Source organism: Lissotriton helveticus, chromosome 3_1, assembly GCF_964261635.1.
Source record: "Lissotriton helveticus chromosome 3_1, aLisHel1.1, whole genome shotgun sequence".
Classification (NCBI taxonomy): domain Eukaryota; kingdom Metazoa; phylum Chordata; class Amphibia; order Caudata; family Salamandridae; genus Lissotriton; species Lissotriton helveticus.
In genome coordinates, this window is record NC_136061.1 from 1,748,519,478 (window position 1) to 1,748,545,015 (window position 25,538).

The 25,538-nt window shown below is 45.5% G+C and overlaps 1 protein-coding gene across 4 annotated transcripts in view; it reads left to right on the top strand.

The window, feature by feature from the left end:
* Window positions 1–25,538, top strand: part of L3MBTL3 (L3MBTL histone methyl-lysine binding protein 3) — a 473,146-nt gene that overhangs the window by 361,401 nt on the left and 86,207 nt on the right. For all 4 annotated transcript variants that reach the window (XM_078682529.1, XM_078682531.1, XM_078682528.1 and 1 more), the window contains exons 16-17: window positions 15,709–15,808; window positions 15,906–16,070. In XM_078682529.1, coding sequence (XP_078538655.1) covers window positions 15,709–15,808; window positions 15,906–16,070 — 265 coding nt within the window. The remainder of the gene's footprint in view (window positions 1–15,708; window positions 15,809–15,905; window positions 16,071–25,538) is intronic.

The window sequence follows — 25,538 nt, forward strand, 5'->3', positions numbered from 1 at the left end:
ACCTTCGGCACCGACAAATTTGCCACGGGACTCTTAACGCCTCCTACAGCAAAAAACACAAAACAACCTCTATCGGCACCGAAAAAATCGACGCCGAAGAAGGTTGCAGAGGAAGAACTGTTTAGACCAGATACTAAACAAAAGAGAGTCCATATCATCGCAAAAACTGGACATGTGGAAGCTATTCCTTACAAGAAGAGACCAGCAGACACACCACTTCTACCTGTGGTTCCTGCCAAAAAGAAAGATTGTGCAACTTCTCCAATGCACCCTTCCTCTCCTTCACCTTCTTCCTCTCCTATCCCTCCTTACATTTCACCTGCAGTTTCTCCAGTTCAATCTCCTGCATCATCACACCACACTGATGAAGAGTATGATCTAGGTGGAGGGAATGACATAACAGAGCCAAATACATACCCTGTAGATTAAGATATCAATGCAGATACATATCCTAGAGAGGATGATCTATAAGACTTCGCACCACACAATGTGCCAGACATTCCTGATCCACATTCCTACCCAACAAAACCTTCCCCTCCAGATGATAGTATTGGGTTTAATCATCTCTTAAATAGAGCTGCCCTTTACCACGGGGTTTCAATGCACTCTGACGCTATTGATGAGGATTTTTTACTTGATACATTTGAGCAGTCACAAAGGTCTAGGCAAATACTACCCATGATCAAAGGAGTCAATAAACATGCTCCAGAAGTATTTAAAGACCCAGTACGTTGTAGAGTATTAAATCCAAGAATAGAAAAGAAATATAGACCAGCACCATCTGATCCAGTCTATATTAAGGGACATCTGCCACTAGACTCTTTAGTAGTGTCCAATGCACGGAAAAGGGCTAAGTTCGAGGCATGTGGGCTGCTAAATTCATATCTATTGCATATCTATTGCATAGATCGCCGCCTAGTGTTGGGTCCGGATGATTGCACATTGTTGTCCTGGAAGAGTCTTCGAAGTATCACGAGATAGGTGGCTCCTCCCCTGGACTACAGTGCGCATGGGCATCGGCTCCATCCCCAGATTGTTTTTTTCCGCCATTGGGTTCGGATGCGATTTCGACGGCTCCTTGTCGGAATCGAAAGAAACTTACTTCTTAAGGCCAAAAGGCCTTCGGTATTCGCGTCGGTATTGTTTGCGATCGGTCCCGAGCATCGTCTGACTCTTCGGGTCGGACTTCTGCGGAGTGGTTTACTCTTCGCGCATCGAGGCCCTGTACTCGCAGCAAGACCCCGGCGACTTCATCATGGAACGGAGTCCGTTCAAGCGCTGCCCCGTGTGTGGGTCTAAATACCCACACATCGACGTGCATCCAGTCTGTAATAAATGTCTATCGCCGGAACACGACGAGGACAACTGCATGGCCTGCTCCAAATTCAGGTCAAAGAAGACGCTCAAGCTTCGGCGCGCGGCGCGACTTGAAGCCCTACACGCAGCCCCGGCACCCGACGACATATTCGACGACCCCGCAGAAGAAGGCCACAGCCATCATCTTCAAATCTCACCACCATCGACGGAGGTCGAGGCAGATCCAGAAGAATACATCGAAGGACAGAGCCAAGACCTTGAATACGTCGAGGAGGTAGGGGACGACGAAGAAGTCTATGGGGCCGCGGAAGATAGCTCAGAGGACGAGCTATGCCCCGAAAGTTACTCGACTCAGGCTCCGGTCACGGGATCGCCACTCGGCCTTACCCACGACCCTTACGCCGGTATCCCCAGCCCCGCCTTCGGGCCCGGCCACGGATACACCGGAGGAGCCACCGTTGCGCGTATCGAAACCGAAACCGCAACCATTGCTGTCGACAACACCTAAAATGGCCGACATCACGCCAAAAACGAAACCGAAACCATCGGTCTCCATGGCTCCCAAAATGGCCGCCGACTCGGCAAAACCGAAACCTACGGCTTCGACAACATCTAAAATGGCCGACGTCCCGTCCAAGCCATCGAAGCCTGCTCCGTCTTCAACTCCGTCGCCTTCGGGCCCCACGAAGTCAAAGAAGACTTTCGACTCACCGGCGCCTCAAACGGTGGCCAAGGACACGTCCTCCAAAAAGGTCGTCCATCCTACCTCGACGTCTGCAGCGTCTACCACCAAACGCACGGTCGAAGCCAAGTCCACTAAGGCCCAGGATCCGACGGCCGGAGCCACTACTCATCGGCACAAGGATGCCGGAACGGCATCGACGCCTAAAACTACCACAGGGCAGCGTCCCGTGGGAGGCCAGGAATCATCGGTGGCCACTTCTGCTACGCCGAGGTCCTCCGAAGCGGACGAACATGAAGCATCGGTTGCCAAACCCTCGGCTTCCTTTACGAAACAGGTCACCGACTCCCTCAAGAGAATTCGGGAGAAAGCCCTGTCGTCGGCGTCTACCGCACCGTCGGATCCGAGACCGGTGGACGTACCTGCAAAGTCGTCCTCCAAGCTTCTCTACGTTCTACCACCAAAAGTGGCGCCGAAGGCGTTTGTGGCCAAAACGGTCTCAAAGAACACCGAAACGCCGGAATATTCGACGCCCAGTCCCAATTTGCCTCGGCCAACTGCGTCGGAGGACAATTCGGAGCACTACATCGATGCCCACACGGGGAAATTGACACTTTATAAAAGAAAGATCACTTCCCAACCATTGGAATCATTTGTTATTCCACTGAAAAAGAAAAGGCCAGCACAGGACATAACTCCACTTGTTGAACCTATTCAGCTTCCACCAAGGAGGAGTCCAACACCTTCCCCCCACCAATCAGGGGGCGAGGATGATGAACAAGATGACCAATATAACTTCCCTACTGGAAATGACCCTGATGTACACCAGGACCCATATGTCGACGCTGGGGACCAGGACAGCCATCAGGTGGTACAGGACCCTCAGGTTTTTGGATCACATGCGTCACCTACTGAGGACTCAGCAGCATTCACTGCTTTAATAGAACGGGCAGCTGCAAATCATAATGTGGACATGCACTCTGACCCGGTGGAGGAAGATTTCCTGTTTGACACTTTCTCTGTCTCAGAAAGAACAGTCAAAACACTCCCCATGCTGAAAGGTGTCCTTAAACATGCACCAGAGATCTTTAAGGAACCAACAAGAGCAAGGATGGTAAACCCACGTATTGAGAAAAAGTACAGGCCAGCACCTGGAGACCCTGCATATATTCGGGGACAGTTGCCTTTGGACTCATTGGTGGTCGCAAATGCCCGCAAAAGGGCCAACTCCCAAACAACGGGTGAAGCTCCTCCCCCAGACAAGGAGTCGAAAGTGCTTGAGGCTTCTGGCAAGCGGGTGGCTGCGCAGGCTGCCAATGTATGGCGTATAGCAAACACACAAGCACTGCTGGCGTGTTACGATAGGGCGCATTACGACACCCTAGAACAGCTCCTTCAACATCTACCTGATGAGTATAAAGAAGCAGGCGAAATGCTCATTCAAGAGGGAAAGCTTATATCAAATGCTGCAATTAAGTGTGCACTTGATGTCGCGGACACAGCGGCTAGGGGGATTAACACTAGCGTCATGCTAAGGCGCCAAGCCTGGCTTCGTATATCTGGTTTTAAACCTGACATCCAAACTACAATCCTCAACCAGCCCGTCAATCCTGACAGACTGTTTGGCCCTGATGTAGACACCACACTTGAAAAGATTAAGAAGGACAACGAGACTGCTAAGTCCATGGGGGCTCTCCAATCTCAACAGTTCAGGGGCAACACTTTTCGTCGCTCAGGTGCGCGTAGTGTTACCAGAGCACACATGGGACAACAAACACAATTCGCAAGAGGTGGTGCGCAATCCTCGTACCCCAAGCAAGGTAGAGGGGGTTACAGAGGTAACAGTGCCAAAGGCAGAGGCAGGGGAAACAACAACTCACGTTCCTCTGCCACAAACAAACAGTGACTCTCTGTCACTGCCCCCCGACCATCCAACACCTGTCGGGGGAAGACTCCAGCAGTTCCTGCCAGTCTGGTCATCCATCACCACAGACAGGTGGGTGAGAAAACTAATTCAGTACGGTTATTGTTTGGAGTTAATATCCACTCCTCCCAATATTCCCCCAAAACACCGTCCTATGTCGGCAGAGCACTTGCACTTATTGCAGCAGGAGGTACTAGTAATGCTGCAAAAAGGAGCAATCGAACTCGTGCCAGTGGAAGAGGAAGGAACAGGGGTCTATTCCCTGTACTTCCTCATCCCAAAGAAGGACGGATCCCTCAGACCCATTCTGGATCTACGCCCTCTCAACATGTATATACTGTCAGAACATTTTCACATGCTAACACTGCAACAAATCCTTCCCCTTCTCAACCAAGCGGATTTCCTAGCAACCTTGGACCTCAAGGATGCTTACTTCCACATCCCGCACCACCCGTCCCACAGAAAATACCTCGGGTTCACCATTCTCAACAAGCACTATCAGTTCAAAGTCCTACCCTTCGGGGTGACTACTGCCCCCAGAGTGTTTACAAAGTGTCTGGCGACAGTGGCAGCGCACCTCAGGAGACAAAACATACATGTCTACCCGTACCTCGACGACTGGCTCGTTCAAGCAAAGTCGGAAAGACAGTGCGCCTCACACATGTCCCACACTATTCAACTCCTTCACAGCCTGGGATTCTCCCTAAACTACCCAAAGTCGCACCTTCAGCCAGCCCATGTGCGGCAGTATCTGGGCGCGACAATAAACACCCTGACTGCTATGGCTCAACCAAACACAGTCAGAATCAACAGCATTCAGTCGCTGATCCAAAGGTTCAGACCGCAACACTCCCTGCCAGCGAGAGTGTTCATGCAGTTGATAGGCATGATGGCCTCCTGCATCTTCATAGTCCCGCACGCAAGGTTGCACATGCGTCCCCTCCACGAATGCTTAGCAAATCAATGGACACAGGCTCAGGGACAACTGACAGACCTAGTGTTGGTGACCGGTCGGGTATACAACTCTCTGCATTGGTGGAATCCACACAACCTTTGCAAGGGACGACCGTTCCAAGAGCCTGTGCCACAGATTGTCCTAACAACGGACGCATCTCTCCAAGGGTGGGGAGCGCATGTGCTCCACTACACGGTGCAGGGACTGTGGTCACCCCAGCAACAACGATTGCACATCAACTACCTGGAATTGATGGCAATCTTCATGGCGCTCAAGTCCTTCAAAGTACATCTGTGCAACAAGGTCGTGTTGATCCGGACGGACAACATGACAGCCATGTACTACATCCAGAAGCAGGGAGGTACTCACTCGCCACAGCTGTCTCATCTGGCTCAGAGCATGTGGAAGTGGGCCATTCAGAGGAACGTCTTCCTCATGGCAGAACACCTCCCAGGCAAGGACAATCAGATGGCGGATCTGCTCAGCAGATACAGCCATCAGATGCACGAGTGGGAGATACATCCATCAATACTCCACCCGTACTTCCAGCAGTGGGGTCATCCAGAGATAGACCTGTTTGCCACAAGGGAAAACGCAAAATGCCAAAGCTTTGCCGCCAGGTTCCCCCACCCGGAATCGCAAGGGAATGCGATATGGGTGAACTGGTCAGGCAAATTTGCGTACGCTTTTCCCCCAGCGCCTCTCATTCCGCTGGTGGCAAGAAAGCTAAAGCAACACTCGATGACTCTCATCCTGGTTGCTCCAACATGGGCACGCCAACCATGGTACACCACGTTTCTAGAACTTTCCGTGGTACCGCATCAAAGGCTGCATCTCACATCCAGGCTCTTGACGCAGAACCATGGCGACATTCAGCATCCAGATCCGCAACAGCTCAATCTGGCGATCTGGCTCCTGAGGTCTTAGAATTTGGCTACCTCAACCTGCCTCCGGAATGCATGGACATCATCCGCGAGGCAAGGAAGCCCACGACCAGAGCTTGCTATGCAGCGAAATGGAAGCGGTTTGTCATTTACTGTACTGACAACAATATCAACCCGCTGGATGCATCCATTCCTAACATCATCTGCTATTTGTTACATCTTTACAAATGCAATCTAGCGTACGCCTCCATTCGGATACATTTATCCGCCATAGCGGCTTATCTCCAGAATAGGCAGCACCTCTCTGTTTTCAGGGTGCCTGCCATTAAAGCCTTCCTAGAGGGACTGAAGCGAGTCATTCCTCCAAGAACACCACCAGCTCCAGTGTGGAACCTCAATGTAGTCCTCACTAGGCTGATGGGCCCACCTTTCGAGCCACTGCACTCCTGCGAAATTCAATTTCTGACGTGGAAAGTGGCTTTTCTCATTGCTATCACATCGCTCAGACGTGTTAGCGAGCTGCAAGCGCTCACAATCCAAGAGCCATTCATCCAAATACATTCCAACAGGGTAGTGCTCCGCACTAACCCTAAATTCCTTCCAAAGGTGGTGTCACAGTTTCATATCAATTTTGTGGGCAACAAGGACCCCCTGATATGGATCGTACTCCTGGGTCAGGGAAAACAATTTTTGTGCAAAGGTATCTACCCAGGCAGACAAATCAGACAGGAAAGCTGGCTATCGTGAAAAACACATAATTATAAACTACACATTGATACAATTAAAGCAATGGACTGGAGTGATATCAAAAGATTGATTTTTAATATAGTTAAAAAGCAAGTAAAAATACATATGATTCAGTAAAAAATGGTTACATTATATAAGTAAACATTACTTCATAAGACTTTTCATTGATCGATATAGAAAAGATATATTAATAAACATAAATGAAGGGGTAAAGGGCTTTTTCTTAAAAATAATTTCTCAAATCTTTATATAAAAAATTATATATAAGGCTGTGTGTCAACGCGTTTCGACAAAGTCATTTGTCTTCATCAGGACAGATCGATATTCAGCCACTTTTTCTAAATAAAAATAAAACAGAATCGCATATAAATCACAGTACATTGCTTTTTTTAAAATTCACAAAGAAAGAACATGATTCAGTTTAAAGGAAATTTTTCCCTCTTTTTTTCTCTCTTTTTTTCTTCACATAGCCAGACTTATATCATCGGACAACAATGATTTAAAGACACAAAGTTGGAAAACACTTATATATATCTCACATAAACATCACAGTATCATCAATAACGGGATTGACCCTGAAAAGGTGTTCCTTCTATAGAAAATGGCGTAACATTATCAATGACCTTTGTTTTTTTATTTTTTTATATATAAACCTACCCATAGTTCAAGTTTAACACAGTAAAATATTAGAGAGGAGGCTTCTTTCTCGTATGTATCATAGGAATATATCTCATCTATATCTAGGATTATAAAGGTAGTCAGCCTATTACACCTAAGTAAGAGGAAAGCAAATTATAGCTAAAGATTAATTTTATTGAGGTGAGAAAACATTATTGAGCCTATATTGGGGTATCCTTGCATGATATTCGATTTAAGGACCAAAGGTAAATATACCAAATAGATAAGGAAAATCTAATCCTTCTAGTTACAGTTATGCTAGACTACAAGACCAATGAATGGTCGATATATTGCACGAGATTACTAACTCAAATTATAATCTGCGTGAGTTTATTTACATTTCGTTAGCGAATATCCTTACCCAAGAAAAAGAGAAGTTATCAACAAATAAGTTCGAGGTAGATGTAGCGGGTAAGGCACCTCTCCTCTTATGTCCGGAGACGGTATGTGATAACTGTTTAAGAGGGAAAAAATTCGATGTATAAGGTCCTACAACCATTTAAAGAATATTGTTGGATACTATCAGTGTTTCAGTGAAGCGTTCTCTTTAAATAGTATTCTTACCTGTTTGAACAATAATCACTGCTTCCATCTTACAAATGCCTACAAATACTCTTCATCATCTTTTAAAATCAAGGGAAAACGTTCCTCACTGTTTTCATTAAAAGCCGGTTATTAGGTTCGCTAGAAGGAAATATTGTCTTATATTATTAACTGGTCAGAGAATTATTCAAAAAGGTTCATACAAAACCTCCTTTCTATTAGTGTTTACCTTTCATACGAATTTCAGGGAAGTACTGGGAAGGGCGGAGACCGTGATGTAATTTTTCTTTGTTTATATTTCAGAGGACCTCTGTATCTTGATAAGCAGCTGCAGTTCGTGAAAAATGAAAATTAGTTTGCGTTAAAAGGCTGCGTTAGGAAATGCATGCAGGAACTAAAAAACCTTCTTTTTATCGATGCTCACCCGTCATGTAAAACTCATGGACATCTTGATAAGAGGGGCGGCAAATGTGATATCCCTCTGTTCCGTTCCGTTTGTATATCAGAATGCGGCTGTTGTTCAAAGGCGGCTGCAGTTAGTGATTACTGCCTGTTAAACGTGACAAAACACCCGTTTGTTAAGATAAAGGGCGGTGGAGGCCAAACTTGTTCAGTAAAAATAGCAATATATACCTAAAAGGTTACGATTTTAATAAGTATTCCGTTTGGGAAAAGCAGAAAGGCAAGTTGACCAGGCGAGGATGACACGAAGCTTTAACAATTGCTTACCGATTATAACAAAACGCAGAGGCGGCAGACGTGATCTCTCTCTGCTCCGCTTGTGTTTTGAATGGCGGTCTTAGTTCAAAGACGGCCGCAGCTGGTAATTAATGCCTGTTCAGCAAGACAAACATCCGATGTTTAGTAAAAGGATGTCGGCGGCCAAAGCCACTCGGTTAAAGTGGCAATAGATGACTAAAGATCTTGAAAAGTATTCCGTTTGGAAAATACGGAAATACAAAGCAAGAGTTGCATGGGGCTTCTGAAATAGCTTACCGGTATAACAAGCGCGGAGTGCGAAGCGTCTCTGCCTTCCACAAGGGTTCGTGTAGAAAAGGATGATTTCCTGTAGTCCCTTTACTACGGTTATTTATTTCCTTAATAGGCTCCGCCCTTCTGTTGGCTCTGCCCTAATTTAAAGAGATACTTCCTTTACATAGGTACTTACTATGTACTCAGTTAGTATTGTATCAGAGAAAAGGGATTTGAGGTTAGAACAAATTCATACTGAAATTTTTTATAAGGAAGAGGGCGAGCATTATCATTTTATAGGACAAAGGGCGAGCATTGTCAGAAAGGAAAGAATATATTTTCCATTGCATATATTCGCCGCAATAATATGACAAAGAGTTCTATGGTGTTATATTATCGCGTTTTCCCACGGCAATTCTTGGTTTAATCCATGGTCAAAAGTTCCAAGGGTGAAGATCCAAAAAACTTCCCTTTTCCTACGAACATCATCACCTCCTTGATTTTACTGCACATGGATTTTTTCTAAAATGTGCCATTTCAATTCTTCAGGTTTATGTTTGAATTCTATAAAATGGCTTACCAACGGAGCTGTGATCTTTTGCGTTTTAATAGCTGACCTGTGTTCGGTAAGCCTAGTCTTTATCATACGTGACGTCTCACCCACATAACCAAGGTTACACGGACATGTGAGTAAATAAACAACATTTTTTGTGTTGCACGTCCAAAACTCTCTTGCTTGAATCTTTGTCTTATTGAAATCCATTGTTTCACCTATTATAATGGTGTCACAAGAATGGCAGGAACCACAACGTGAAGTACCTTTGATCGCTTTTGCGCCATCGATTGATTTTTGAATAAAGGGAGTACTCATAGTTTCACCTTTATGTCGGGAATGAACCACGTGATCTTTTAGGTTTTTATTTCGCCTATGGGCAAACATGGGTTTTTGTAGTTTGTTCTGATTGTCTATGACATTTAAAAGGTGCCAGTTTGAATTAATTATCTGTCTAATTGTGGAATTCATGGTTGAATGTTTAGTAATGCAAACTAATTTTGGATCAACTTTCTGTTTTTCTGAGTTAAAAAGAGTGTCACGATCGTAAAATCTCGCTCTCTTGTATGCTCCTCTGACTAGACGACGAGGATATCCTCTTTCAATGAACTTTAGTTTCATGATTTCAGCTTGAGTATCAAAATCTTTTATGTTGGTACAGTTCCGTCTTACTCTCAAAAATTGAGAGAAGGGGATACTGTCCTTCTGGCATCGTGGATGGTAGCTCTTGAAGTGCAAAAGGATGTTTCGAGCGGTGGGCTTGGTGAACAAGTCCACTTCGAGAGCACCCTCATTGTTTTTAATGTTAATGTCTAGGAACTCAACTTTCGATTCATTAATATGTGCCGTAAACCGTAGATTTTCATCCGTAAGGTTTAGCCACAGAAGGAATTCATCCAGAGTCTGTTTCCCATCGGTTTAAAAATTGTGTAAACACGTAATGGGTTTAGGGCTGAGGAGACCTTTGGTTGTAAATGTTCCCCTAATGTAGGGACCTTTACGCACTCTTGAAGATTAGCTCGGGGCGAGCTTATAATCGGATTTCTTTCAGGAAGGGCACTTTCAGGACCCACAGACAGATCTTTTAGTTCCCCCACCACTGTATATGTATCAATATTTTGCATCCAGTTGTGTATTTGACATGCTTGACTGGGTACTAGAGGAGCCTTTTCAGGTATCATTAGGGCTTGCTTGAGCTGTTTAAGGTCTTGAACCCCTACCAATATGGGCGAGAGGACTTCCAGTATGTGATTAGTATTTATTGTACTTTTCTCCAACAAAGATAAAATTCCGGAGAGAATTTTTTCTAATGCAAAAAAGATCTCCATGATCCCCCCTGTCCATGCATTCTCATTTACATACAAAGAATTCAAAGAATTCCCTGCCCCTTTATCCTCACCCACTGAAACTCCTGATATCTTTTCAACAGAGAGATCTAATGAATCAGCGGCTTGGGATAAATTGGTAGGTGTACTACTGTACATAGTAGGCATATGTGTTTGAGCTCCTATTGGGGCCGGGTACACTTCTGCATCCGGATACAAATCCAGATCCATCCCCAAAGAGCCAGACTTTTTCAGCTGCTTCATCAGTTCTGCATTCTTTTCAATTTGATTAGCAATGTCCGGTAAGGTGTAATCCTCAGTTTTCGCCTGCCCAGATCTAAAACTGGATTCTATCCGCTGTTGTACCTTAAAAGAGAGATCACTTGATTTTATCGACAAGCAGCCCGGCACCGATCTCTGTGTCTCTCTTGAAATGTCCAGGAGAGTTACCAATCCTGCCAGTGGAGATATTAGGGTGACTTCCTTTTTTTCAACGTTCTTCTTCCGAGGGTAACCCTCTACCCTGCCCATTGATAAGGCTATTTCCGTTTCCGGAGTGTTACCCTCTTTTTCTGCTTGCCGTACGTTCATTTCACATGGAGGATGTAACCCATCAATTTCACCCCCATAATTCTGGCGTATAATTACAGCGGGGTAAAGCGCCTCCGGTTTTATAAATTGGCTCTCCACCCTATTCCCCGCTATTACATGGGTGTCCATCGCTTCTTCACCTGAATCCTCCTTTTTCCCTTCCTCTTTTAACCCCTTTCCACGCTTAGAGCTTCTTACCCCTTTTGAAAACATTGACATCACCGATGGGTATGTTTTCAAGAGTGAAAGATGATCCCCGTTTCTCCGGCGACGAATGGTTTTCTGGGGCTTAAGGGAACTCTTATCGCTCAAGTTACAGCTTTCTGAGTCTACTACTGATTTTGTTTTTAACTTTGAGCACAAGCACCGGATGTATGACGTTACAACGCATACTTTTACATCTCATGCCTTTACAACGCGGTATTTACAACGAATACCTTTACAACGCATAGTGCTTTGGGGCGCTGGATAGTGAATAGTTTAATTTACTATTCCAACTCCAGTCCCCGTGGACACTAGGGAAGGCGTTGGACAGTAAATTAAACGTATTCCCTATCCTAGAACGCCCCCCAGCGCAATGCGTTGTAATGGTTTGCGTTGTAAAAGTTGCGTCGTAAAGGCACTGCGTGGTTAAAGTTGCGTTGTAAAGGATGTTTCCCAAGCACCTAGATGGCATTACCATTGCTTAAGACACTTAAGAGACTTAGAAAACACTTACTCTTGGTGCTTTTCCGTTTGTTGAGGAATGGAGGATGGAGTAGGATGGGGAAGTAGGAAGGATGGCGTTCTACCAGGGATTCACAGGGCCAACTCAGGGACGCACTTTGTATCCGTTCAGATCACTCAGGCTGCGACTTCCGTACTCAGCTAACCTCATATGGCTTTTATAGCACCAGCCGCTCCTGCCGCTGCCCAGGTTCAGCCGTTTCCACAAGCTCCAATCCGCTGTAAGTACTGTAGAAAGCCAAGAGGAATCAATCTGCCGCACTATAATTCTCTGCCGCCGGCCCCCCAGATCCCCATGCGCTACACTCCCTGTGGACAGAGTCTCTCCGGATGCAGGGCGGCGTTGTCGGCGTTTTTTTCCCCCAGAAGGCATTCAGTTCTCAATTCAGCTCGCCTTGCTGCTCCGTCAGCTTCCGTGGCTAGCTAAACCATTACGGCTCCAACCGCTCTTGCTGCAGCCCAGGGTACCGCACGCCACAGACTCCCTCCACGCAGCTCAGCACAGGCTCACGTTCTCCGGAAGAATAGAAATAACTGCGTCTGTCCCCCTCTGTGGTTGAAGGCTCCAGCCGAGTTTGGGGCTTTTCCAGAGCAGCGTTTAGCGCGATTTAAACTTCAAGCGGCTAAAAACCGCAAGGGAACTGGTTTTTGGCCGGCTCCGCGTTCGTTTTTACAAGTGGCAACGGCCGCTTTGATGTTCTTTCTCGTTGGCGGCACCTGCCGCGCTCGTTTTCACAAGCAGCTACGGCCGCTTTGATGTCAGATTTGTTTTTTAGCGGCCGCTATGATGTATGATATATGGTGTAACCTGCTCCTGCCGCATTTGGTTTGGTTTTCAGCGCCTCATGCCGCGTTTGTTCCGCAAGCAAGAGCCGATTTTGCAGTTTTATGTAAGCGGCTCCTGCCGCGTTTGGTTTTCAGCGTTTAGGTTTCAGGTTTCAGCGTTCGCTCCGCGGCGGCAACGGCCGCTTTGGTGTTTAATGTTAGCGGCTTCTGCCGCGTTCGTGCTGCTTTTGTCTTTTATTTGTATTTTATTTAAGCGGCTCCTACCGCGTTTGGCTCCTGCCGCGATCGACCCAGGGGCATCAACGACCGCTCCCTGGGTCCAAGCAATGGCGGCACTGGCGGCTCCCACCGCTTTCTGATTCTCTGTGGTTACTTGCTGCCACGACCGCCTTGACCGCTGATCGTCTTGAATTCTAATCGTTGGCGGCTCCTGCCGCGTTGCCAACACAGCTCAGCTCGCACGGCTAGCCTCTGCATCCGACTCTCGAGCTGACGAGCTTCAGGTGCGGTCACAACAGTCAATGATTCGAGCTATGAGGGATGCAGTCAAAAAGCCCTTGTACACTTATAAGGGTTACCTGGACTCTGCACAGTGCACCTCATTTTGGTACACTATATAGAGAGCCAGCTTCCTACAATGTGCACTTAATTCTATGGAGTATTTGTGTGGTCTGGTTTAGTGTATACTACCTAATGGCATAGGTGGGAAAAGGGTGCAGTGAGCCACTGCTGTACCCGTCCAGCCTTTGCTATTGCACAGTCTATACTTCGGCTTTCCTCTAGTTTTAGTATTGCCCGGCTCTACCTTTGTGTCTGATGACTGTGGATTCCACTGCAACTTCTTTGTCTGCTTGTCTCCCATCTGGAATAATGTTCCTGATGACTATGTTCAGGGACTCTGATTAAATCTATTCCTAGCCCGATCTAGCTCTTGACACCAATTGCTTTGATATTATTTGGCGCAAACGATCCCCTCCGATCTCAACCGACTCGCCGAACTCTTTACTACAGAGGGAATTAAATGCTATTTGCAATACGAGGTACATTCCCATAGAACAGGGAACCGACCAAACCGGCTCCCTAACATGCCCTACGGGTATTGAAAGCCCCAGCTCAGGAATTCGCATCAACTTAGTAAAAGTCCACTGGAAACTCCCGTCGTAATAACAGATAAATTTACCACTCATGGGAAAGCACATCCTCAGGTCCCTACCCAGAGCACAAAACGTAAAGGTATGAAACACCAGGGGAAACCAGCGAAATACCAAAAAATAATCTTAAGCCCCCCATTGGTTACTGCTACCACCACCCCCGAGACACCCAAAGCATGTCAAATACTGGAAACCCCTATACCCCTTTTACCATCTATTTTGTTGGCCCACTTTGAAGAATTGGTAAAAACCCTATTATCCCCGCTTATTGAAAGGATAAAGAGAATTGGGGAAAAGCTCTCAACAATAGATGAAAATACCAAGCCAACCAAGTCAAATAACCAATTCCAGCGAATAGTTGCCCCAAAAACGTCTGATACCACTGTACACAATAAAATTGCTTAGAATAAGCCACCAGATCCTGTACTATCAGTGTTCAAAAACAAGGAGGTAGCCAAAGAACCGACAATGGCCCTTTGCTCTGTTCCCAGAGCTGGGTGGTCGAAAGTAGGCAAATGTTCTGAGGGGCTAACTGCGAGTAATAAATGTATAAACTTACCACCAGAGGCAGCACCCTCTCTCGTCCTCTCGGGAGTGCCTGAGCTCACTACCGGAAAAATTGAAGGTCACCAGGACCTTAAAAACAAAGTCCAGTTCTGGTTGACAAAGAACAGACCGCTTCCATCCAACATTAACGGGACAATCCTAAATGTGAGAAGGGTGGGGTGGATAGGCTCCCGTCCCAAGAACACAGCGGGAGACCTGGTCATTGTTAACTTCCGGGATAACCTGGTCGTCCCTTATCTGCGAAGCTGGGAGCCACAAAGAGGAGACTGGCCTATAACAACACTTGAATTGTGCGATTTCTACCTAGAATTGCGTATTCGCCAATCACAAGGTGGAGTGTAGAGGGATACCACCGGGGGGGGCAGGAGGGGCCCTGTATCAATTAGTTACCAGCAGATACCCTCCCATAATTACCAGATCCTACCCCCTGCCTCAGATATGTTACTCTGATAGGACAAGGATATCACTCATACCAACTCTGTATTGTCTGATTGTAAGGAAAACTGATGTACTTTTCTTTTAAATTTATTGTTATTCTAATGTAAATGAATTTTGTATTTTGTATGCTTTTATGGTTAATAATTTTAACCGAATAAAGTACCTTTGAATATTTGGCTCAAATACCTCTGGTGAGTATCTCTCACTTCCTTACTTCTTTAAATAATATTTCAGTTCCCCAATATATTGCTCACAGATTTTAAAGCCATGAAAAATCTGCAAAGAAACTTTTTGCAATTTTAAGTGTAGTTACCAAACCTACGTTATTGCTTTCTGAATTATAAATATTTGGTAATGTAGCATGCATGTAGTGAATAGAAAATGCTGTTTATTGAGCTTAGTTGTTATTCATATGGCATTGTGGTAATCGACACAGTCCCTGTTGTGGGTTGAGGAAGTTGGTCTAAATCTGGTTGCCAGCATAATGCTATTGAAAGGTTTGTCATGCGTATGTGCCACAAGATTAGTCCTCATTGAGTAGACAGCTGACACCTATATGCCTTCCAGTTATGTCTGATCTGCCTAGCCAATCACCTAACCAAACACTGCACTGTTTTCCTGCACATTAAAGTCTCATGTTGGGGCCCATAGGGGTATTTGTATTTCTCTTACTGTGGTTTTAGAATGATCTGAAATTCCCTACAGTCCTTGCAACAATTGACTTGCTTTATATCACTCATACTTTGTAACCATAAACCTCATTATTCTACTATACTTGGTTAGTAACCGGCGGGTAGTCACTAGGTAGCACTAATATTTGCTGAAAAGACTTGTGTGCTTCTCTTTGTGACATAGTCTTGTGCTTTTAGGTACCAATGATGTTCCTGTGGCACCGGCCCAAAGCTGCCCAACTCCCGGATGCAAGGGCCTTGGTCACATTCGAGGGCCTAGGTTTGGAACTCATCACAAGTACGTATGAAAAGTGGTTGTGAAAAACGAGCTGGTAAGCGGCTGTCCTGAGAGGATCACCCTTAATGCAGGTTGTCCCTTTTCTTTATATATGTAGGGTAGCTGGCTGCCCCTATTCAGATTTGAATCTCAACCGGGAGAGCATCCTTCATGACCGTCTTAGTGGAGAGCGACCCCTGCCATGCAACAGCATGCAGAAACCCAGGAGGCCAGATACCCCATCTCTACCAGGTGATCTCCCATCTGACTCACCACATTCCAAGTAAGTTGCTGCTTTGTAAGCTTTGTATTCTGTAGTTCTGCTCAATTACTTAAGTGGGCAATAATTGTGAAGAAACCTTTTTGTGAGCCAAAGTATTTTAAATATTTGGTAAGGCAAATGACCTGGGCACACAGATGGGTCACAAAGTATCATAAAGGCACAGTTTCTGTAAAGGGTGTATCTCCTAATTTTACTTCTGCAGCAACACAGATGTTCGAGGCATATGAGCTGCAGATCTTACACTGTGCATTAGATTGCCACCTGGTGATGAGCTTGGATGATTGCATGTTGTCGTCGTCTTGGAAGAAATCTTTGTAGTCACGAGATAGGTGACTCCTCCCTTGGACGACAGTGTGCATGGGCATCGGCTCCATCCTTAGATTGTTTTTTTCCGCTACTGGGTTCGGATGAACTTTTTCCGCTCCTGTTCAAAATCTACTTTTCAAGTACTTCGAGGTGTAAAAACTTATTTAAACTTCACCAAACTACTTTTGATATCGACAAACATCGTCTCGACTCCATCAGCTCGGTTCCGGTCGTTGACGCGGGTCGTTGGGCCTATCCACGCCATGAGGCCTACACCTCATGGAAAGGACCCCTTTCAAAAGATGCTCCAACTGTGGAGCAAAGTTCCCACACAGTAACCATCACGAGGTGTGTAACCTGTGCTTATCGCCGGAACACAACGAATCCAGCTGCACAACCTGTGCGTCCTTTCGATCCAAGAAAACCATTCGAGATCGGAGGGCCCGTCGACACGACATGCAGAGATCGGAACCGGTGGATATCTTCGACGAAGAAGTTCTGCTCGTTCCCGAAGAAGATTCAGACGATCTCCAAATCGTATCAGAGGCAGATGACTTAGATGACTCCATACCATCGGGTCAGCGCGTGAGTACTACTGACCCGGCCCCATACCCACCACCCAAATCGAAGGCAAGGGTCAACACTCCGCCTGCGGGGCCCAGTCGAGACCGAAAACACACTTCGAAAGCCCCGCCATCGAGCCCGGGTCCGAAGAAAATACTCAAGCCTTCCGGTAGCTCCTTACCGAGCAAACCGCACATGCCGATCCCACCAGCTCCCTCGGCACCGAAACCAAAAGAAGTCTCGGCTCCGAAACCGTTGACTTCTAAAGACAAAACTATGAAGCTAGTGTCTGACGCCTCGAAGCCAACGAGACAAGCTTCTACTGTGGTATATAAATAAATAATACCGGATCTATTTTTGAATGAATGAATGAATAACAGATAGCTCAATAAAATAAGAGTCAAGATTCGAGGTAGAAGGAGTTTTGCAGGTTTAATACAGCATAAGGACAGGAACGGGACAACCTGCATAGGAATAGGATGACAGGGTGACAGGGCCCAGCAGCTGCTGGGGCTGGGTTTGGGATGAGCGCGCTGGCTCTTAATAACAATACATGAGCATATATACATAACGCAAACACATAGCATTACATTGCAGTAGGCGTAGCAGTGGGTGGAACAGAAGGCGTGACGCGTAGCAGTCGCGAAAGATAAGGGTGAGAAGGAGGTGTAACTGGGAGTATACATAGACATGTGATGCAAACGTAACAGAATATGTCTTGAATGGGGCGGAAACCATGGAGGGGGCTACCTAAGGAGCCGGGACCTCTAACCTGGTGGTGCGCGCAAACTAGCAATGACGTATTACTAGGAGAAGCTGGGGGCTATGAACTCTGTGCTAGGAGCAGAGACTAAAGTCTGGAGGGTCGGAGCGACATGTACCTAAACCCTATCTGGTATCTAATGTTTAGGGAACATGTTGATACAAACTAGAAGTTAGGAGGGGAAAGGCTAACTGACTCTAAGACTGGAACATGCATTATTCTACATGTAGTGCGTGATGAAGAATATTAAATGACCATTAAATACAGTATTTCTCTAACGTGGAGACGTGAAGGCTAGACAATGACGGAAACTATTGATGCAGTTCAGTAGCTTAGGAATGCAGAGAAGGAGGACTGAACTGATAGCTGGAATCACAACATAGTCTTGGCAGACTCAGAGGCAGAGCCAAGCTGCACCGGGCACTGCGAGGCAGGAAGTAAGGGAAAGGTTGAGGATACAGGTGGGGGCTGGATCGCTCCTCAGCGAGGCTTCAGGAGACAGGAGCTGAATCTGGTGTCCAGGCCCTTTTGAGGCCTAGAAACGGGGACTTTATAATGGAATAACGTGCACACTGAGAAACGTGGCAACGTAGCTTTACATAGGCCTGATATTCGTATTATTCACGAGGACTGGAAACTGGTATACTAGAGGTGGACACAACTATAATTGCGTCTTGAATCGGACATGGGGAATAACATATGCATATTGATCATGCACACATAACATATGATGGATGACACGTAGGGACACAGAACATGACAAAATTTACTTTTCCACATTCCCTCCTTGTCACTACGTTTCCATCAGGAAACATCAATATTCATGATACCATCTATCATTTCATACAGTACCATTTGTTCATCTCGAATTGTCTTGGAACGAGATTTAGAACGGGGCTTGGGACTAGGAATACAAGAGGTAGCACACATGCCGCAAATCGCAGGGCCACATTGTATACAGAGGCAGCAGCTGAATATGATCGCTACTGCAATACCTAGAAAGGACAGGATTTTCCATCCCCAGGCGGAAATTATATTCCTGAACCAACCGGACCATGTCCAGGTGCCTGGATCTTTGTGTAACAGATGGGCAATTTTATGGAGTCTGGTTATAGCTGAATAAACAGACGGCGCGTTATTTGGAATGAAAATGCAGCAACTAGATCCGATGAGTCTACAGGCCCCACCCCTATCGGCCAGTATGACGTCAAGGACGAGACGATTCTGGAGCACGACAATTCTCATAAAGGATTGTTCTTCGGTTAAGTTACCTAGAGCGGAGGCAGTCTCATCTACTACAGCTTCAAGGGTTCTTGTTAACCTACGAATTAGCTTACTGTTTACAACTGTACCTAAATAAGGGAACACACCTTTATCAATATCAATGAATTGTTCTGCAGCAGTTTCAGTATAATCGACAATCGGTAGGTTTCTTTTGTGTCTAGTATGTACTAGATGTGTATTTCTATGATAATCAGGTGGGGCTAGAAAAACAGGTGGCAGTAGGAAGGCAATGTAACAGGTTCCCTCCCAATCGAGGGGCAGACGAACATATGCAGTTTGACCACAAACAAAATAAGAATGACGTGAAGCTTTAAAAATAGATTTCCCACTGTCACTATACTTGATAATAGTAATACAATCACTATGTCCTACGTGTACAGAACCATAATTACGGACACATAATTCGCCTTTGACTGGTAGTACTGAAATAGCAGGTGAGTCTGGAGTAGTATCAGACTGAACATTCAGGACCATAAAATTCGACGAATAGTTACCTAAATTGTACACTTCATTTTCTAGATCTAAACCTGTTCTGTGGGGGAAACCTTGCTTGTTTGGGAAACATGTGCTGTTAAGAAAAGACATATCTGTTGAGGATGACGTTAACGTGGACCATGCTCCACACGAACCATTATGTGAAAAAGGATAAGGAAAGAGTGGCAGAACTCCCTTCGGTGTCTGGAAAGGGGGGAGTCGACCACACACCCAACAATTAGTGGCATTGCTGGTCTGGTGTGAATAATGCAACATGCGGATAAAAGTATTGTTACGCATAGCGAGGCGGTATGAATATTCGTGAGGAGGCAGATCACTAAACGTGTGCTCTACTGTAACATTAGAAGGCTTATTTACATGTGAAACTGGAAAACACAGGAAAAATGCGTAACTAGTGCAGGAAATCATTATGCTGATGAATAATATGAAACTTAGAAAAACGATACATCGGTTTGAGTTTTGACTGACTCTCTCACTATGGGGGTCTATTTTATACATGTCAGAAACAGTCTAACCGTTTCACCTAGGGGAGGACTTAGACAATCAAACTGACTGACTTATTTTACTAGACCGGAGTTTTTGCTTATACTCCTGTTGCGGAGTTTTCTCTAACAGGGGAGGGGTTGTGTCAATGTCATTTGCGGGACAGTCCTTAGGAACAATGTTTTGACAATGTTTTAGATCCTGGAAAATGTTCTTGGAGACCGGCTTCAATCCGTAGAATTTCTTGACGTGCGAAAGATGCACCCAGCCGCGGCGTCCTTCCAATTTCACGGCTGTACGGGTGGTGAGGAGGACCTGACGGGGCTCCTTCCAACGTGGCTCCAGCGGACTTGATCTGTCGAAGTTCCGTACGAGTACCATCGAACCTGGAACGATTTCATGCGGGGCCACCTCGGTATTGTCTGGAAATGCGGCGGCAACCTGTGAACGACATGAGTTGAGGGCAGACATCAAGGAAGCTAGGTAATCTGTCAGCATATTACTTGAAACATCAGTAATACTTCGGGGTCTAGGAGTACCCCACATGTTAGGGGGGCGGCCGAATACGACCTCATACGGGGACAGACCTGATCTGGAATGTGCGACCATGCGCATATAAAACAAAGCAACTGGCAGAGCTACTAGCCAGTCCACACCCTTATCTTTACATATTTTGGCAATTCGGATTTTCAGAGTCTGATTATGTCTCTCAACGAGACCGGCTGCTTCAGGATGGCGTACACAATGAAACTTCCACTGGTACCCTAACAACAGGGAAACGTGCTTCATCAACTCAGATGAAAATGGCTGACCGTTATCAGAATATACGACTCTAGGGAGTCCATATCGAGGGAAAAACTCACGAACCAACTGCTTGGCAGTGGTCGCGGCTGTGTAATCTGGGACTGGATATGCTTCTGTCCATCTGGACAAAGCGCATACAACTACAAGAACATACTTGAAACCTCGACATCGCTCCATCTGAATATAATCCATCTGGAGGACCTCAAAAGGGTGGTCAGGGGGCTGGAATCCACCTTGTTCCACCGGGACACTTTTACCTGGATTAAACTGACAACATATCATACAGGTACGGACTTTCTGCTTGGCTGCAGCTCGTAAATGCTTGTTGAACCAAATGTTCTGGATACTGTCTAACATTGCTTTTTCTCCTAAATGTGCTGGACTATGTGCGGTATTAATGAGGACTTGAACCATAGAGTCGGGGAGAAACCATGCGGTTCTACCCTTCGTTAACCATCCTTGATCTGTCTGGACCCCTCCTTGTTCAGACCATTTCTTGATTTCATCGGGAGTAGCATGTAACTGGATATCTATGACATCCTGGGTGGGGTCCTTAACTATCATACATGTAGTCAGATCTGGAGTATGTGTCTGTGTTAGATTAACTTGAGTGTCTGGAGTCTGTGCTGTAAGCTTGGCTGTGCGATCTGCTAGATCATTACCTTGAGAAATAGTGTCAGTAACTTTCGTATGTGCTTTGCATTTCATAATAGCAATAGATGTCGGTAAGTGTATGGCATCTAACAGAGCTTGAATAAGGAGACCATGCTGAATCTTGGTTCCATGAGAAGTCATGAAACCTCTCTCCTGCCAGAGCACTCCAAAGTCGTGTACAACTCCAAATGCGTAACGTGAATCTGTGTAAACATTAACTTTCAGGTTCTTGGCGTGTATGCAGGCTTGTGTCAGAGCAACTAGCTCTGCTGCTTGAGCGGACAGGGTATCAATGCGGTGTGTCTTAATAACTTCGGTGTCAGTAGTTACTGCATACGCGGCTACTAGTTCTCCTGTACTAGTTCTCATACATGAACCATCCACATAAAGTGTCAGGTCAGGATCTGGTAACGGAATGTCTGTCAGGTCTTGTCTTGGCTTTGTCGTAATGTTAACTACTTCCACACAGTCGTGTGTGGCAGAATTTGAATTAACTGATGGTAACAGTGTAGCAGGATTCAGAACGTTGCAGCGTCTGATTTCTATGTGTGGCTGAAACAATGTCAATTCATAACCTGTTAAACGTGCAATTGTCAAGTGCTGTGTTTGTGTTCGGTTTAAAAGAACTTCCACGGAGTGTGGGACTTGTACTGTCAAGGTATGTCCTAAGACTATGGAATCACTTTGTCTGATAGCTAGTGCTGTGGCTGCAACTGACTTGAGGCACGCAGGCAGAGCCTGGGCGACTGGATCTAATGTGCTAGAAAAATAAGCACAGGGCTTGTATTGTCCTGCTTGGTCTTGTGTGAGAACAGATAATGCTGTACCTTCACGTTCAGTAACGAAAAGTGTAAAAGGCTTACTGTAGTTCGGTGTTGCTAGAACTGGAGCTTGACATAAAGCTTTCTTTAACTCGTTGAAACTAAGTGTATGTTCAGATGTCCAAGGGAGGACAGTCGATACGGCTGCCTCCTGTGTCGTTAACTGTATCAGTGGCTTGGCTAGAAATGCATACTGGGGAATCCATTGTCTGCAATAAGAAGTAAGGCCAATAAAGGCACGTACCTCCTTCTGGGTTCTGGGCTGGGGAAGACTCGCTATTAACTGGATACGGTCTGGTGTCAACTGCCTACCCCTCTTGGACAGTAAGTGTCCTAAGTAGACCACTTGCTGGACACAGAATTGAAGCTTCGAAGGTGACACCTTGTGCCCCATCTCGGCTAGGAAATACAAAACCGTGAGTGACGCTCGCTCGCAGTCACGTTCAGAACGGGCTGTGATCAGTAGATCATCGACATACTGGAGCAGGGCAGTGTCAGTTGGCATGTGAACATTGTCTAGTTGTCTCTTGAGTGCTTGACTGTAAATACTAGGGCTTTCTGTGAAACCTTGAGGAGCGCGTGTAAACATATAGCTCCTTCCATTTAAACAGAATCCGAAAAGAAACTGGCTGTCTGGATGAATGGGAACACTAAAAAATGCGTTCTTGAGGTCTATGACAGTGAAGAACGTGGCTTCGGAATCAATAGCAGTTAACAGGGAAGAGATATCTGGGACAACTGGGTACTGAGGAATAATACATTTGTTAAGTTCTCGTAAATCAATCACTAATCGATATACTGGGGGTGCATTTGGATCAGTACGTTTCATGACTGGAATGATCGGAGAGTTACATACGTTGGAGTCAGTTTCTACAACTACTCCTTGAGCCATGAGCTCGTCAATAATTTTGGATAAGGCTGCTACAGCCTCGGGTGGCAATCTGTACTGTCTGATTCGTGGTAACACTACACCTGGTTTGAGAGTCACACGATGGGGTGTGATTTGCATGTAACCTACATCAGTTGGACCTTGCGCCCATAAATGCTGCGGAACTTTAGACAGTCTGGGATCAAAATCTCGTAATACATAGTGACCCTTAAAGTCACGTAGGAACAGACGTATTCCCTCCGGGGAACAACATATAACTGCACCTAACTCTTTCAGTGTTTTAATGCCCAATAGATTTTCTGGACATGACTTAGTAAGTAACAGATCAGTAGTGCGGGACAATGGACCTACTTCTAGAGTGACTGGCTTTGAAATCTCATTAACGATAGGCTTTCCTGAAAATCCAAGGGAAACATTTCTAGAGCCTGAGAGCGGAGCCCCTGGAACTTCGGCGTGACTAATTGTGGTCCTACTTGCCCCTGTATCAATCAAAAACTTTCTGTCTTTCCCTAATACTTGACTGTGAACATAGGGACCTTCTTGATCTACAGGTATCTCGATGAGAGGCAAGCCTACCTCCCTCTCTAGGCTGTTTCATGAATATGGCTGGTACTCTGGATACTCAGACTGTGCATACTGGTACATCTGCGATGTGACATGCTGTGTTGCAGCAATAGGCTGCGGTACTGTAACTGTCTGTTGTGCATTCTGTGGCTGAGGAATCTGTGAAACTTGTTCCTGTCTAGGCGGACGTGGTCTTTCTTTAGTCTTACCAGTAGCTATGTTATGTTTCAGAACTGCACACTCATTTATAAAATGACCTGGCTGTTTACAATAATTGCAGTTCCCTTTAACGGGTGCTGCAGGATGACTGGCTTGATTCGGACCCTTCTTCTGACTGTCTTGAGGAACAGATTGTGCAACTAGCACTTTCATTTTCGTGTCTTTCATACGTTTTCTCTCGTGTTCTTGCTCTTCTCTGATTCTATTCTGGTGATACTGAAGCATCTGGAGCATCTGGGACGGAGTATTTGCTTGCCAGGTACTTTCGACTTTCAGAACTCGGTTTTTAACTTGTGGGCTTGAATTCTCGACTAATTTAGTAACGAAAAGGTGAGGGTATGACTCGCTACTTGTCTTGAGGCCACTGTTAATACTGAAGCATTTTTCAAACCTAGAATAAAAATCACTAATATCTTCATCTTGTTTCTGTTTACAGGCTGAGATTGCATCCCAGTCTTCCTTTTTCGTTGTTAATAATCTGGGTAAAACTTGAATCAATAATTCTGGTAATTCTTTACATTTATCTCCGAGACCAGTACCTGGTACACGTGACTTGTCTTCAGCTTCTAGAACTGCCCAATCTATCTTTTTCTCTCCCACCTCCCATTCTTTTTCTTTAAGCTTTTCATACACCCCTGCGGGCAACAGGACCTTTAACATTTTAATGATATCTGGGTATGTGTATTCTCCCATACGGAGCATGTCTTTTAATTCTCTATGGAACCCTGCTGGATCTTTGTCATGACAGGGAATTAATTTCTTCATCTCGAGAAGTTCCATCTTTGTGATCGGGGTGTAAACAAACACTCGTTGCATTTCGCCACCCGCTCCTCTGACTGGGTGGACTTCTCGTAACGGATTCTGTCTGTCTATGTAGAATGATTTACTTTCTGGGGGTGAGACATGAACAAAATGCGGGTTCAAGAATGTTCTATATTTGTGGCGCTGTTCTAGAATTACACTAATTAAATCGGTACCTAGACCTCTCCATCTATACTGGAGTAACTCGTTCAGGATATCATGTAACGGACCTGGATCAGAGTGCTGACCCTCATACAGAATAATGAGGTGCTGAATCATATACATACCCACCAGTCGCTGCTCGGCTGGGGGCAATTTCAGAAACATTTGTGCCACTATTTCGTCTGGAAAAGTGGTAGAATCAGTAATCCATCGGACTGCTGACCGAACTAGTTCCTGTTCATGCATAGTACTTAATTCACTATAACCGATTCGTGATTTCAGAATGTGATCGGTAGCTTGGAATACTTGTTCTAGGGAACCTTGTTCTGGTGCTGAATGATGGAAAGTAGACTTGGGTTCTAGACGTAAATGGCGATCTGGAAATCTAGGTTTTCCTACATACGCTATTCTGGCAGTATTCTCGTCGTCTTCCTCTTCAGGATCAGAGGTACTTTCTTTCTCGCTTACTTGTGCTGCTTTACGCTGTTCGTGTATCTTTATTATCTCTCTACGGATTTTCTTGTACATACTTTCCATGGCACCAATGGTATTGTGCTTTCCTTCGGCTATATTATCACTCCACTTTGTTAGAGTTTTCATTTCTTCCGGGTCTTTAGACGGGTAATCTTGTTCTCTTATTAGACAGTTAATTAAGAACT